The 15,646-nt window shown below is 38.4% G+C and overlaps 1 protein-coding gene across 5 annotated transcripts in view; it reads left to right on the plus strand.

The window, feature by feature from the left end:
• DZIP1 (DAZ interacting zinc finger protein 1) overlaps positions 1-14,353 on the plus strand; it is a 38,843-nt gene extending 24,490 nt beyond the window's left edge. For 3 of the 5 annotated variants that reach the window (XM_052705886.1, XM_052705882.1, XM_052705883.1), the window contains exons 12-20: positions 2,537-2,596; positions 5,640-5,785; positions 6,113-6,308; positions 6,718-6,838; positions 7,054-7,098; positions 7,994-8,196; positions 10,265-10,395; positions 13,300-13,471; positions 14,138-14,353. In XM_052705886.1, the coding sequence (XP_052561846.1) occupies positions 2,537-2,596; positions 5,640-5,785; positions 6,113-6,308; positions 6,718-6,838; positions 7,054-7,098; positions 7,994-8,196; positions 10,265-10,395; positions 13,300-13,471; positions 14,138-14,220 (1,157 nt within the window). In that variant the 3' untranslated portion in view covers positions 14,221-14,353. The remainder of the gene's footprint in view (positions 1-2,536; positions 2,597-5,639; positions 5,786-6,112; positions 6,309-6,717; positions 6,839-7,053; positions 7,099-7,993; positions 8,197-10,264; positions 10,396-13,299; positions 13,472-14,137) is intronic. The other 2 variants (XM_052705884.1, XM_052705885.1) reach the window with 2 other exon arrangements.
• Positions 14,354-15,646: the final 1,293 nt, after the last annotated feature.

The following is a 15,646-nucleotide window of genomic DNA, read 5'->3' on the forward strand; positions in this document are numbered from 1 at the left end:
TTAGCAACAATATCAGTGTGAGCCATTTGGTTAGGGTCAGGTGTGGGACTGCTGGAGAGTACCAAATAGAATTAGGTTTGAGTTACAGTGGTAAAGGCCAGAAGGAGAAAAAAAAAAACAATGATTTGCAACAGGGTCTGCAAAATGCTGAATTCACCCAGGAACACCTGGTTTTTGCTGAGCAAAGGTTTTACAGGGGTCACTGCGCTTGGGTTAGAATTTGGCTTAGGCAGATGTTGATCAGCAAAGGAGAGTTACAGTTGAGCTGAGATGGAGCAATTAAGGTATGTAGCAGCAGCAGAGCTTGCCTGAATAGGTTTAAGTATGAAGTTGATATTTATCTGTTTTGTAACTGAGAAAGGGGTGGATCTGAGAGTCAGGGTTCAAATGATGTCAGTGATCGAACTATAATTGAGGATACATCTGAACTGCAAGACTGATATAATCTCCAGTACTACCAGTACCCTGGTACTTAAGTGATTGCTAACAGTAGGCTTGCTAATAGTTAGGTGCTGCTCATTAGCTAAGAGCTAAGAGGTCTGATCAGACTGCTAGAAGATAAAAATTTCTGGTAAACTTCAGGAGTGCAGTTCCTTAGGGAGTCATCTCTACACCTGTCTTTCTGTAAACTACAGGAATGGTGTATGAAGCTGCTTTTTCTTGAGATGATGTTTGGTAAATATCAAACAGAATACGTGTACAGTACAGTGAAAGAAAGCCCACTTACACTGGAGAAGTTGAAATTTCCAGATGTCCCACTCCATGTGTTAGGATTCGATCTCCTGTCGTCATGCAGCACACATTATTCACTTATTTTCCACAGTGGTGATACTTGTTTGTTTTTGCTTTTCCATTTCTTATTTTACTGGTTTTAACTTCTGTTTCTAGTATACTGAGGGAGATACACATGCACCTTTTTTCCAGATCACTTTCAATTCTGAATTCTTGGAGCTGGGCTTTTTCTTCAAAATTAAGTTACCCAGCAAGGCTGTGGTGATACGAGTCATCACCTTTAAGTAGATTGCATCCAGGTAAAGTAGATGTGAAATGACTGTAGATTAAATCCAATTATGTAGCAACTGGCTGCCTAGTAGGTCCAGCCAACAAAAATGCTGGGGCCTATGCCCATGCAATAGAATTAAATTGCACCAGAGCATCACTCATCTGTGCTTCAGTCTCTGTCATCCCAAACGGAGTCATAGCTTTGCATCCAAGTTGGTAAAGGGCAGCAGTGCATCGAAAACAGCACTGAGAGTTCAGTAACTTGGACTGTTTAGTCCCAGTTCAGATGGGGAATATTGGAAATGGGACATTGTATCATTTAGCTCCAAGTGCTCAATTCACTGTGATAACCCGTCCCAGAGCATTGATACTTGTACCCTACTGTACAGGACGTGCTGAGGAACAGGCATCTTTGCAGTAATGTCACTTCTTCTCCTTCCACCAGTCCAGCATGGCAACCACTTACAGTGTCAGAGGATTCCTGAGGAAGCTGAGGCAAATGTATGCTGACCCAAAATACTGGCCAGTGCATTTTCTTTTGTACTGCCAGTAGCTGAATGCTGAAAGTATTGCTTGCACATTTCTCTGTTTTTGTGATAAACCTAGAAGAAACTCAGGTTTTAGTTTTTATTGCAATTCCTTTATTCGTGAAAGGTAAATACTAACATTTTAAGAACTTATTTTTTTATTGATGTGAAAGCATTTTCATCCATCTCTTAAATATGAAGTTCATAGAATGGTAAATAAACTGTCCTCTGACTTCGCTAGTGCAAAAGCAGTTACTCTTGATAGCCTACAGAATAATAACTTCAGTGTTTTTAGGAAGCCTTCTTTCAGCAGAAGATGTTTCAAGATTTCTTTAAAGCAGATAATAATAAATTTTCAACAAAATTTATTTTAAAATATTCAGTGATTTACATCTGTATAGAAAAATGTTGCATCTTGCGCATATGGATTCACTGCTTACTAATTCTCTAGATAAATGAGTTATCAGATTTTTTTTATATATATATTTTAGAGGGTTTCTACATCCATCCATTTCACCTGCCTTTTGTAAACTACTAAAACACAAAATGCACAGAAGCAATATTTATGAATGCATTTTTAAATGAAAATGATGAATGAGAATATACTTTTATTTGCTCTCACATGGCTTTGTCTTTGGAGATGCCTAAAACCATTCCACCTGGCTACCGTTCCAAGAAGACGCGGGTTTTCTAGAGTTCTGTGACCTATCAGCCACCCGTGCAGGTGGCTTAAAGCTGATGTATCTGAGATGATGGACAGCAAGCTTAGACAATTGAATCACTCTCCAAGTAACCACTGTATTAGGATCTCTTCTGCAAATGTTTCCTATCAAGGCAGTATTTATGACCTTGAAGAGTCATATTGCATTGGGATTGTGATTAATAAGCAGTTGTAAGCAGTCAGGAAAATTGACATCAGTGTGTTTTTTTTGCCTTACTGTCCCTCTCTGGACCTTGACCTTTTTCTGTCCTGTTTGTCTGGTGTTCCTGTTCTTCCTCGTTATTAGAGCAGGCCCCCTTGGTACATATGCTGGAGCCCATAGAGGAGCTTTCAGAAGAGGAAAAAGGTAATGGTTGGTTCAGAACAAAATGTAGTGGCATGTTTTTCTTGAAAATAAAAATGTGAATATTATTTTATGTGTACAGCATTTTTCATTGTGCTCGAGTATGCTTATCTGGTTTGGGTGGGAACATTCCTTGTACATGTCAATTTCCTTTTTGCCATTGGTGCTTGTAAATATTATGTTTTCCTTATCCAAGTTCAATATGTTTTTGTGGAAGTCTTAATTCCTTAAAGTAGGTATATTCCATATGCATAAAGGTAGTTAAGATAAGCAGAACAAAAATGATTGATGAGGAATAGCCTCCTCACTAGGAAATTCTTTGGTGTAATCTGATGGTGTTGATGCTATTGCAATGTATGCTCACTTCTTTTACATACTTGTCATAAGCACGTAAATAGTTCAGATAGAGGAAGGAAGTTTGTGGTGGAAGCTGAAACTGCCAACTTTTATACATGGACCAAAGATTCTTTTTGCAAGTAATGTATGTTATGCCTACCTCTGCACAGCCACAACTCCAGCCAGGGTTGTGCTCAGTGTTGGTGACTTGCCACATGTTGATAGCTGCCAGTGCCAACTTGGCAGCTGGTCCTCTGCTTCGTTTGAAGAAAACTTGGGCAAGGCCACATTTACAGGGTCAGATCAAGAAGCGTTGGTTCGTTTTTGCAAGGTGTTCTGCTGGAGGGAGCTAGCAGTATTTTAGATGAAAATCCAAGTGACTACCGAGCATGATAACCTGTGCTGTGTGTAAATAAATAATAAAATAAAACTCAGTTTTGAACTTTATAGTCAGTGAATTTAAATGTTGTAGGAATAATGCTTCTTTGAAAACAAAAATGTCGTCTGAATACATCTGTGGTTAAGTAAGAGGTTTCCCCAGGGAAAACCCAGTGACTCTGTCCAGTCTGAAATAAGGACTGCTTACATTTTTCCCATTCTTTCTGCTATTTCTCTTGCTTGCCATCATCTCTTTTGATCGATTGTTGTCTTCTGTGCCTACAGGCATGGCCTACAGTGCAAAAGAAAGAATGCAGTCTGAAAGGTTAGACCTAGATTTTTTTTGTTTGCAATGACAGCCATTTATAAGGGACAGTGTGAAAATTCTTGACTTGGCAGATTGTTTCACAGGGTTATATAGAAGCTGAGGCAGTGGACCACACTTGAGATCCCTTGTCTTCAAAGCTGTCCAATCTAATGCTTTTTTGGTTTGTTCATTTTTTTAAACAAAAATGAGTAAGAAAACAGTTCCTTAAATAGGACAAAAAAAGCTTTTGTTTTTAATTAATTAACAAGAACAAATATTGTCATTAATTAGGATAATACTGGATAGTCCTGTTACCCGTATTAGTGTATGAAGTAATTGTGAATAAAAAATGATTTTAGATGGACCTATTTTATTGTGGGGATTAACATCAGAAAAGAACAGGATTTTTGTTACGCTCTGTGGAGCCATCCGCTTAAAATGTACGATGACTCACATCAGGCTTTCTGGGAGAACTTCATACTGTTCATTGCCTCTTTTATAGACTGGGGACAGTCTAGCAGTTCTACCTTTCAGCTCTGACCAGTAGTTTACCTCTTCTAGGACTTGACTCTCCAGCCACGTAAGTTTTAACCTCATGTCTGTTGAGGAATGAGTTGTCCACGAAGTTCCCAAAGCCAGATAATATTTTAGCCAGATATTGTCGTCTTCAGTACAGATCTTGTAGCATGGTAGTTGGACTCTTTCAATCTTTATTTCTTTTCTTTCTTTTCAGGATTCAGTGAAAGCATCCTAGAATAACCTAGATATTCTTTGTGTATGTCAAAGCTTTTTCAATTCTTCTTCTGGATGAGAACTAAATGGACAGCTTTTTACGTAGAAGGAAAAGTGGCACATTTCTTTTGGAAAGAAAAAAAAGAAAACATTTGAAAGTCATGGTGTGGCATTATTCCTTCAGTTATATCTTTGTCTTTGGGCTGGCAAGTGACATCAGAGCTCCGTAAAGCAAATTGGAAAGAGAGAAGCTCCTGCCCAAGATTTACCTTCTATTTTAGAAAGGGAAGTTGGGAGTTCAGTTCACTGCATGCTTTCCTGCAATGTTCTGTATGCCTCTGTATGCTTTGCAGTCTGTGCTGACTGCTGCCAGTCAGAAGCAGGTACTGTGGAACCACTGATTATTGCTTCACTTAGTGTCTAAGTAGCACTCGGTAGAATTTCCCCCTTGGCAGAGACACTTCACAGGCAGGTTCTAGGTGGGTGTGTTTTGCTTCTTCACTCTCTTGTATGACCTTTTAATACTCTGACTTAACTTAAATGTCAATCTTTAATTTAGGTTAAGAATCTGTAGTATGATTCTTTTTAACTTGTGTGAGAGTTGGTGTTTTTACTGACACCTAAAATAAGGGAAAGAGGTAGAAAGTTCTTTGTCTGCTTTAGTATGTATGATGGTGTCATTGACCTGTAGTAGAAAATATGACACTGAACTTTGTATTTGAAAGAGTTTTAAAGATAAGTAGTATCAGTCGTATATTCTGTGAAACGATTTGCCTCATGCTCTGCCTTTGTTTTTACCAAGATTTTTGAAAGTGTAAGGACCTTCCAAAGAACTCAGTAGGTGTTTTTCGTGAGACATCACTGTTGCTTGATTCTCTTCCTCTGGACAGGTTTGTTGTATTCCTGTTCTAATTGCTACTAGAGTCTTGCATTCATTTGAAATAGCAATTTTAGAGGACTTAATTATCAGAAGAGAGTCTTTATCAGAAGTTCCAAAGAACAGTTCTGAAAGTTAAGATCTTTGTGGTTAAATATTCAAGCATGCATCTTTATGGCAATTTTACAACAAGAAAAAACAAGGCAGTTTTGATGGTGAGTGCTTGATGCTGAGGTAGTTTCCAAGTGAGCTGACCAGATTTTAAAACGAATAGACTCTGTGCAGACAAAAAGTGGACTTGTATGTCTATGGTGTTTATAAAAAATGCATGCCTCAGTGCTGTTTTTAACTGTCTTGTGTAGTGCAGGTTTTTTTTGAGATGCCTTTTAAATGCATTTTTTTCGTTCTTATTTCAGAAATTGAGAAAGACGAACTTAAAACAGGTAGAAGTAACCAACATTTAATAAACGCTTTGAAGACTGATCCTTCTTTAACTAAAGAATTAAGAGTTGTTTTGGAGCAAGCCCTGGAGGAAAAACTGGAATCCTTGGGAATCAAAGCAGTGAGATTATTTTGTGTTCTTTAAAAGACTGATAACATTTGACTCATTTCTTTATTATTTTCTCATTTCTATACCACAACCCTCAACCTAGAAAATCCAGAGCTAAATTTCCAACCGTTATAAATCAATGTAATTCATTAACCTGAGGGAATTTCCAGCAAATTACAGCTGTGGACCATATGACCGCACCTGTTAGCAGTTCTTTCAGCTTATATGATTTTTCTACAAGCTTTTTAATATTTGAAGTTTAAAGAGCGTTTATAATTCTAGGGTAATAAATTCAAGAAACAATAGCTCTTCTGTTTACAATGCAATTTGTCTCTCTAGGGTGTCCGTGGTATCCCGAATGACCGCTTAAATAAAATCCTGCGTGCCATTGAATCTGCTAGAGAGCACAAACTGAAGCAAGAGCCTGACATTCAACGAATTCGAGAGTATCTTGAACGCCAAGTCAGCTTTAGGGTTGTAGAGAAATCAACATTGTCTAACAGAACTGTTTCCAGTCCTTACATTCCTTCTGAAGGTTAAATTTATATATATATATATATGTATGTATTTTAGTTTAATTAAATTCTGCTACTATGGTACGTAATGTTTTATCAGTAACAAAATCCAGATATGTTTTTCTAGAGACGCTTGTGTGTAGCTGCTTTCTGAATTTTTCATCTAATTATTCTATCTAGTTAAGGCCAACTAGGCTGTTTCCTTCCAAGTGCTGTTGATGATGTGTTTAATTGCAGAAAAATTACCTCTTGTATTGGAAAAGATGCATCGGAACTGAACTGTTCTGAAGAAAAAAGAAAAACTTTTTTTTCCCCTATAAATTCATAATCTGCAGTACAGACATCTTTAATTTTTGAAAGACATTAGATGCTAATGTTAAAGATGCCAAGCATTGCTTCTAATAATGAGACAGAAAACTTCACTTGCAGGTAAACAGAAGTTCAATCAATTGGGAATTTCCTCCTCTACCATACCACAAAAACCAGTAAAACGGTCTTTGACAGCTGTCCGCCCAGCTGAACAAAGAGCTGAGAACACATCTACACCAAAGTAAGAGTGCTGCTCTCATAGTCCTCATACCTTGGGTAAAAATCCCCTGTGGGTGTGATTTATTTATTTATTTATTTAATTTTAACTAATGCATTTCATGCTAGTATATTGTAAGAATTAAGAAAGTACTTCTTTTTTTCTTTTTTTTTCTATATAAACTTTAACTGGTTGGTTGTCAGCATTGACATGACTTGTTTCATTATTTTTGGGTGCAGGAAGCTCATTGGAAACGAAGCTTCCAGAAAGACATCTAGTATCACGTATGTTTTTCTTTTCCCATTGTATTTTTGAAGAAAACATTATTGGTGCTTGCAACATAAGAACTATTGCTAAGTTCAAATGACAAATGCTTTTCTGGACTCTCCCTCTCCCCCCGACCCGAATCTGTTGTTACAGTCTCTGAATGTTCTCAGCTCAGCAGATGTTTTCCTTATTGGGAACCAGAGAGAGACAATCAAATCAAAAATCAATAACTTCCTAGCCTCCTGGAAGCATTTAAAGACCTCAACCTCATCTTTTCAGCCTGTTGATATTTTTTTATTATTGTAACCAGAATTAAGTGCAATATTTCAGGTCTCCTCAAGCTTATTGTTTTGTAATTTTTGTTCTCTGGGTAACATTAGTGATGCAACTCTAAATTCATCAAGACAGAAGTAGGTTGGATCTGACTGTTAACATCTAATTACCAACTCTACAGTTATTCTAACTTGAATAACTTAACTGTTGTGGAAAATTCCTAAATTATTTTCATCATGCAGAATACATAACAGAACTTCTGTGGTGCAAATTCCATGGCCCTGGACCTTGCTCTCACACGAAAGCCTATTGTTGTTTTCTTGGCAAGAGTTTTTATATGTTGGTGTGTTGGTTTTGTAAAGGTAGTTACATAGGCGGAAATAATCACATCTAAGAGATAAGAGATCTCTAAGATCTCAAAATATAAGAGATATAATAACCTCTTGAGTTTACTTAGCAGCAGAATTTCTTTTTGAGTGCTTTTATGGATAGCTGTAATTTATGGGAGTTCTGTTTTTCTTCTACATGTGGAGAATGCTTATGTTACTGTAAAGGAAAATGCAACAAATCTTAAAGATGTATATGTCAGTGCAGTCACTGAAACTCAGCGAGTGCTCAGGTTTATGTGTTTTTGTTTAGAACTCCACCATTCAGTTCAGAGGAAGAAGCAGATGAAGATGATGTCAAACAGTTGCATGTATCACGAGAATTGTTGCAAAAGCAGTCAAAAACATCAAGCAACAAAGTCAGTGCTTTTCAGATGGCTTCTGACAAAAGTGATCTGGATGGGACAGAGGAAAGTGAAACTGAAGAAACAGGAACACCTGTCAAAACTTCAAAAGGTATTTTCACTTCTTTCACATATGTATGTTGTAACAGCTGTGCATGATTTTTTTTTATGGTAATATTCCTGTGTTAAAAAATAACAAAGGCAGAGTATCAATCTTATGTATGTGTATTTGTATGCAATTTGTTCTTTTGGTAATGTATTTATGTTACTGTAATGCTTAGAGATGTCAAATAAAATCATATGAGTACCAAGTTAGGTGAATGCATGCGGAGAAAGATGCAATCTGTGCTTCCGTGAGACTCCCAACTTGAACTCAGATTGGCCACTGCAGTAAAAGAGAACAAGAAGTCCTTTTACAAATATATTAACAGTAAGAAAAGAAACAAGGAGAATTTCCATCCTTTACTTGATGCAACAGGGGATGTGACCACTGTGGATAAGGAAGAGGCTGAGTTCTCAGTGCCTTCTTTACATCTGCCTTTAATAGTCAGATCAGTTATCCTCAGGGCTTTTTTTTATGCCCTGATCTGGAAGTCTGGCATGGAATGCAGAATACACCCCCAGTGATTCAGGTAGGGACAGTTAGAGAGCTCCTCCTCCATCTGGACTGTCAAAAGTCCATGGGACTGGATGGACTTCATCCTATGGTGCTGAGGGAGCTGGTAGAGGTGATTGCCAAGTTGCTTTCCACCACATATCAGCATTCCTGCTTGCCTGGAGAGGTCCCAGAGGATTGGAGGCTTGCCGATGTGACTCCCATCTACAAGAAGGGCTGTAAGGAGGATGCTGGGAACTATAGGCCTGTCAGCCTGACCTCAGTACCAGGGAAAGTTAAGGAGCAAATCATCCTGGGAGAGATCACGTGGCATGTGTGTGGCGCTATCCAGGGAATCAGGCCCAGCCAGCATGGGTTGTGCTTGTCCAACCTAAACTTTTTCTGTGACTGTATGACCAGAATGGTAGACCAGGGAAAGGCTGTTGATGTATTCTGCCTAGACTTCAGCAAAGCCTTTTACTCGATCTCTCACAGTATTCTCCTGGGGAAACTGGCTGCCTGTGGTCTGGACAGGTCTATCCTTCTTTGGATAAGGAACTGGCTAGAGGGCTGTGCCCAATGGGCACTGGTTAATGGAGTTCAGTCCAGCTAGCGACCTATAACAAGTGGTGTCCCCCAGGGTCGGTACTGGGGCCCATCGATGACCTAGATGAGGGGATTGAGTGCGCCCTCAGTAATTGCCCTTTGCTAATGGCACAATGGCTGCAATAACCCCATGCAGCACTATAGGCTTAGGGCTGAGTGGCTGGATGACTGTGAACAAGAAAGGGACCTGGGGGTGTTGGCTGATGCTCGACTGAATGTGAGCTGACAGTGTGCCCAAGTGGTCAAGAGGACCAACGGCATCCTGGCCTGCATTAGAAATGGTGTGGCCAGCAGCAGCAGGGAGGTGATCATCCCCCTGTACTCAGGACTGGTGAGGCAGCACCTCGAGTACTGTGTTCAGTTTTGGGCCCCTCGCTACAGGAAAGATGTTGAGGCCCTGGAGCGTGTCCAGAGAAGGGCAACGAAACTGGTGAGGGGTCTGGAGCACAAGTCTTATGAGAGAGGCTGAGGGAGCTGGGAATGTTCAGTGTGGAGAAGAGGAGGCTCAGGGGAGACCTCACTGCACTCTACAACTGCCTGAAGGGAGTCTGTGATGAGGTGGGATTTGGCCTCTTCTCCCCAACAATGAACAAGACCCAAGGAAATGGCTGCAAGTTGCACCAGGGGAGATTTAGATTAGGCATAAGGAAATCTCTCAGAGAGTGGTCAGGCATTGGAATGGAACAGTGGAGTCACCATCCCTGATAGTGTTCAAGAGGTGTCTGGATGAGGAGCTGAGATATGGTTTAGTAGCTTAGTGGGTAGTAATGGTAATAGGTAGAAGGTTGGACTAGTTGATCTTGTAGGTCCTTTCCAACCTTGTGATTCTATGGTGATTCTATGATTTTTTCCAAAACAGTCTTTCTCAGGCTTTTACTTTGTAGATTTTCAGGAGATTTACAGTGAAGCCTCAAGAACAGTTATCATGCCTGCATTTTGAATCAAAATTGTGAGGTAATGGTTTTTTATGAACTTGTAGGAGCTGTTATTCAAAAACTGACTGAACAAGTTGGAAAGAGCCTTTCTAACCACGGAAATAAGAGCAGGCCAGCCGGAGGGATAGATGTTGCACAAGCATTTATTAAGAAAGAAGAGGTGCAAGAACCCAAGGTATTGATTTTAATAATCATTATTAAGTAATTGAACTGAATATTAAGTAATTGAGCAAGATCTGTTACATTTATTTCATGTTAAACCTGTATTGGTGAGGATCTTAATTCTCAAAGATGTTTTTGGAGATACAGCTAAGTAATCTTTTTGGGTAATCTAATATCCGAGAGTATTTTTAATTCTAGAGCTCTATCTAATAGGGAACTTCAAATGGCATTTTAATGAGAGGACAGATTGCACTTTTGAGTTTGGTATTTTGTTTTTCTGTATGTAGTTAATAACCATACTTTTCTTAGACTTCAATACTGGTTCACTGAGTATGGCATGTGTTCACAATCAGAATTCTAACGTAACTTGTTCTTTATCCCCCAGTAAAACCCCAGAATTCCCCTCACTATCGTGTTTTATAATCACCAAAGTTTTATAATCACCAAAGTCACTTTGGTGCACATTGATCTTTACTTGAACAATTTTTAGTAAGAACAAAAGTTGCTCCAAATCAGAAGTCAGCGGCAGATAATGCAGTTTCAGTTGCAGTAGGTCATTGAAGCAGATGACCAGATACTAGTTCTATCATTCAAGCAAATACATTCATGTACGTTAGTTGTTAATAAACAAATAATGATTACTGAAAATCCAGTTATCCATAATAAAATCGACACCTTAGGGCTTCCTGACTAACAATCCTGACTAAAAATGAAATTTTTCACTCCTCCCAGAGATAGTGACACTTCTATTCCAGTTTCTATTCCAGAAAGGGGCGATGGTATTAATGGCAGGTATAATGGTAGGGTGCTGTCAGTTGCCACTGCTGACACCTAATTTGTCCGTTGACTGTATGAGAGCTGCACATCATACCAAGGTCAAAATTATCAAATCAGACATGGCAATTAAAATGCAGTTTTGGGTCTAATGTTATTTTCAAATTCTCTGCAAAGCCAGATGATATGATACCGTAAAACAGGCACAGTAACATTTAGGGGCATTAGTTTAATAAGGATCTGTAAGTGTTTGGCCACTGCGTTAGGAAATGTGGGCTTAGCAGCAAGAAGCTATAGCAAAGTAAGCCTTAAAATCTATGTTCAGCAAAGGTAATTTTGCTGTAATTCATTTAAAATAAACAGAACATACAGTGGCATGTTGTGGTATGGATTTAATGAATTAGAAATGAGTTTATGAATCCAGGGCAAGGATTGCTACTTTGTTTCTGGAATCTTTACAAAAGAACACACCCACCTTGCATTCTTTGCTAATTATATAGGAACGTGTGTATCTTCAGGTTAATATTTCCACATTTAAATGTAGGCAAGTTCAAGGTAATCTACATTTTACTTAGGGTTCTCAAAGGTGCCTAAAAATATATGTGCCGAATGCCATCAATTAGGTGATTTCTCCCAAGGTCTGTTCTTTTATTAGCATAAGGAGGCTTAAGTAGTAATAGGTGCTAATGGTCATTCTCAGTACCCACCACACTATAATACCTCTCTAATACATCCACTGTCACGTTTAACAAAGGCCCATGTTTTACCAGAACATCCTTTAGGAACATCTGAGGGACTGTGTGCTTATCTGAAGGTGTACAAGCATTATCTGAGTTTACCACATACTGTATGAGTTATGGGATTTGTTGATGTGAGTCTTTGAGTTTAAAAAAAAAAAAAAATTGCCTAGTAATTTTGACTGGGACCATTTATTTTACACTCGATCAATACTGAACTGTGTTTGAAATTGGTAGTTTTCTCTTTATTTTGCAGTTTGAAGTCAGCTAAGATTGAGCGAACGAGGAAACACTTTTTTTGAGTATATGTGACTCTGACTTTCTCACTGTCACACCCTCCAAATGCAGATAATTTGAAATAGCAAAATGTTGAATCCTGGGATGTTAATAATACAGCACACAAATCTGTCAGCTCCTGAAAAGCTGTTTGCAACAGTTATGAATGTAAAAAATTGAATTATGTTGCAAAAAAGCCAGCATTACTCCGGTTTCTTTTTTCAGAACACACTACATGTTCATATTTGTGGATTTCTCTCCATTATGAACGTACCTTAGGTTGCTTCCTGATAATATTGGAACCTTTCTTCTGTGCAGCGGAAGCACTTCCTGTATTTTATTGTAACAGAGACTGTAGTGAAACAAGGTTAGAACTCTGTGAGAAATGATCTTTATCGTACTATGGGTGAGCTCTGGAATAATGGCTAATTCCATTGAATCCCCACTGACTGGCAAATGGGGAAATGCTGTAGCTCTTCTTTCAAAGGTGGATGACGATGTTTAGTTCTCAGGCTGATGAAATAACCCAAAGGCAGCAGGTCCGTGCCTTTTTAATCTGTTTGATTTGACAGTTTTGTGCACTCGATATGCAAATCCATCATTTAATTAAAAGTAATCAAACTTGTATACTTGATAGTCGGTCTTTGGAGGAATACATATTTCAATTTTGAGCACCGTGTTTTTAAATTTTATTCTTTAATTTTCCCTTTAAATAAATGAGTTTTAGATTAAAATGGCCTTTATCGCAGCATTACTTTTTTAGTGTCAATACAGAAAGCTTATATAGCAAACTCAACTACAACCTTGCATGGTATCATAGTGTCTCATAGTTTCGCACAGCGTCTCTATTTCTGTGTAAGCAGTATTCATTCTAATGTTTAAAGGATTTTCAGTCTCATTGGAACAATAACTTTGCAGAAGAAAGAACCCTTTTAATATGTGTACATAATGTATGTATATAAGTTACTGAAATATGTGGAAGTTACAGTTATGGCGCTAGGTGTCACGGAGGCTGGGCAACCAGTGTATTTTTCTTCAAGGCCTACTTATTTATTTAGTTATTTGGAGAGCCTGATCACAGAGGATCTATTGAGAAAGGCAGAAACAAATGCGCATTTTATCTCCATCAGTTCACAGAAGTAGATGAAGATGACTGGGATATCTCATCTATAGAAGAAGACTATTTGTTGATGAAAGATAACAGTGGTCAGAAGGGATCAACAGCTCAGAAAAATGAGTCAAATGCTGCATCTGTTGTACATGCGTGGGGTCTTCCAAAGAAGACTGTGCCAAAACAGGAAGGTAACGCAGTCATTCTTTTACGTTATAAATCTTAAGTGCCTGGCACACCTGGAGGAAAACGTTAAGTATGGTATATTACACGTTGAAAAATACCATATACTGAAGTACAGGAAAAAAAACGTGTGTGGTATTTATATATAAGCTGTCAAGAAGCTTAAGCGTGGGATCTTAAAACACATAGAATCATAGAATGGGTTGGGTTGGAAGGGATCTTTCAGATCACCTGGTTCCATCCCTCTGCTATGGGCAGGTCTTGAGAATGATAATCAGCTGCGAGGTTCACTCAGGATACTTCTGCAATGTTCTGCTGGGTTGTGATATTATTTGAACCAGTGGTAAGGAAACAGCTTCAATCTCACACAGCAGCTTCTAGTTCTGCCGTTTCAGCGTGCTTAAAGGCTAAAACTGCATGCTGACTTTTCTGTTTAAAAATAACATGAATTGTAATGTTGGCACTGAGTTTGTGCTGTGCATCGTTATTCTGTGACAAAGACTTTTCTTATTATCAACATTTATAATTTCCTCAGTGGCTGAAGTTGTGCACTTCATGAGATATTTGCTCACACAGCATGTTTCTTATAGATAGAAAACTGCATATTAAAAATGCCTCCAAGCAGTATTAATGTTTTGTTGTTGTTGTTGTTGTTTTTGCTGTTATTTTGGCAGGTCCTCGTGAGGCTGATAATACAAGCACATTAAAAAGCAGCTTAGTCACCGTCACAGATTGGAGCGATTCTTCAGATATATAATAGCTGTATTCCTGATGGGAGGTGCTGCTTTTTGGATTCTGTTGAGTTTGAAAATGTAATTGAAATCATCAAGTATTTCCTGCTCATTTCTCATGCTGCTCAAGTGACAACAATGAATACTGCTTACAGAGCTCTTGTGTCTTTCAGTCCTCAGTTTGTACAGAGAATTTTCATCTGCACATCGCTGGCCATCAGTATTTGGAAACTGAGAAAATTGTTCTTCCTTGTGAAGTCAGTGGTGAAAATCCTTGATTTCGCTGAGGTGAAGATATTGCCTCTAATGTTTACTTTAAAGACCAAACCTGGTCTTAGAAGAAAACCTGTTCACCAGTGAACAGAATTTACTGCAGATTTGCAGATTTACTGCAAATCTTACTTTGTAAGATTTTTTTAAATGCACATTTTCTTGTATTTTATCATAAACTTTATAGAAAATGGTGAGCATTTCAAATAGACTGTTTCCATGTGTTAAATGTTAAGTTTCTAACATGGTTTACAATAAATGCAAAAGGGGAAAAAAAGGCCTCATAAATAAAAGTTATTACTAAATGCCTCCTATTTGTGAAGTTACCCTTTCCAGCCATATAAGAATCAACTCTTAGTTAACATAAAAGCAAAGAAGAAAATAAAAGGAAAAAACACTTCAATCTGTTGTAAGGAAAAATAATGACCTTTGGTTGAGCACATACATCCATATTTGTTGTGTGCCCACTTTCTTGAAAAGACACAGTGAAGTTTTGACTTAAATTCAAAAATAGGCAAAATAAAAAGAGCCATGAGTGACTTTGTAATTCCAGTGTATTTTAGGTGGTGTCAGATACAGAATTTTCTGTATTGCTGTGCCATTAATAAATTGGATTTTCTCCTGTTTGTTTTTACACCTTTGTCCCCAAATAGCCATGGTGGTGAGATTCCAAGGGGGCATCTGTTCAAACCTCATGGCAGACCTGAGTTTCTGCCTAATTTTAGCATCTTAGTCTAGAAACAGAGATTTATAATCTCTGACCTTCTTTATTGAATCATTGTATAAATGTTATCTCAACACTCATGACACCTCTGTAGACAGGCACAGAAAACGGATGAGTTGAGTTTTTGAACTGCTGTAATCAAGATTATCCACAATGGTTCTTTTTAGTCCTCTACGCTGCACTATGACAGCACTGCAGGAATTTCATTCTCAATGCAAGCCACCTGGTATTCCATTCTTGTTCTTTCTTCAGTTTCTTAACCTGGTTATTTGCAGCCACTCTGGAGCCAAGGCTGGCTTGGCTGAGCAGAGATCTATATTAGTTGGAAAAAGAAAGGGTATGGCCACTGAAAGTCAGGTCAGGAAGGTCTACAGAGGTGGTGTTTGCTGCTGTAGAGAGAAAATTTATGTGGCCGTAGCTCAATGGGAGTTGAATCTGGCCAGCCCTGTGGGAGACAA

Source organism: Tympanuchus pallidicinctus, unplaced genomic scaffold (assembly GCF_026119805.1).
Source record: "Tympanuchus pallidicinctus isolate F22 unplaced genomic scaffold, pur_lepc_1.0 scaffold6, whole genome shotgun sequence".
In the NCBI taxonomy this organism is placed as follows: domain Eukaryota; kingdom Metazoa; phylum Chordata; class Aves; order Galliformes; family Phasianidae; genus Tympanuchus; species Tympanuchus pallidicinctus.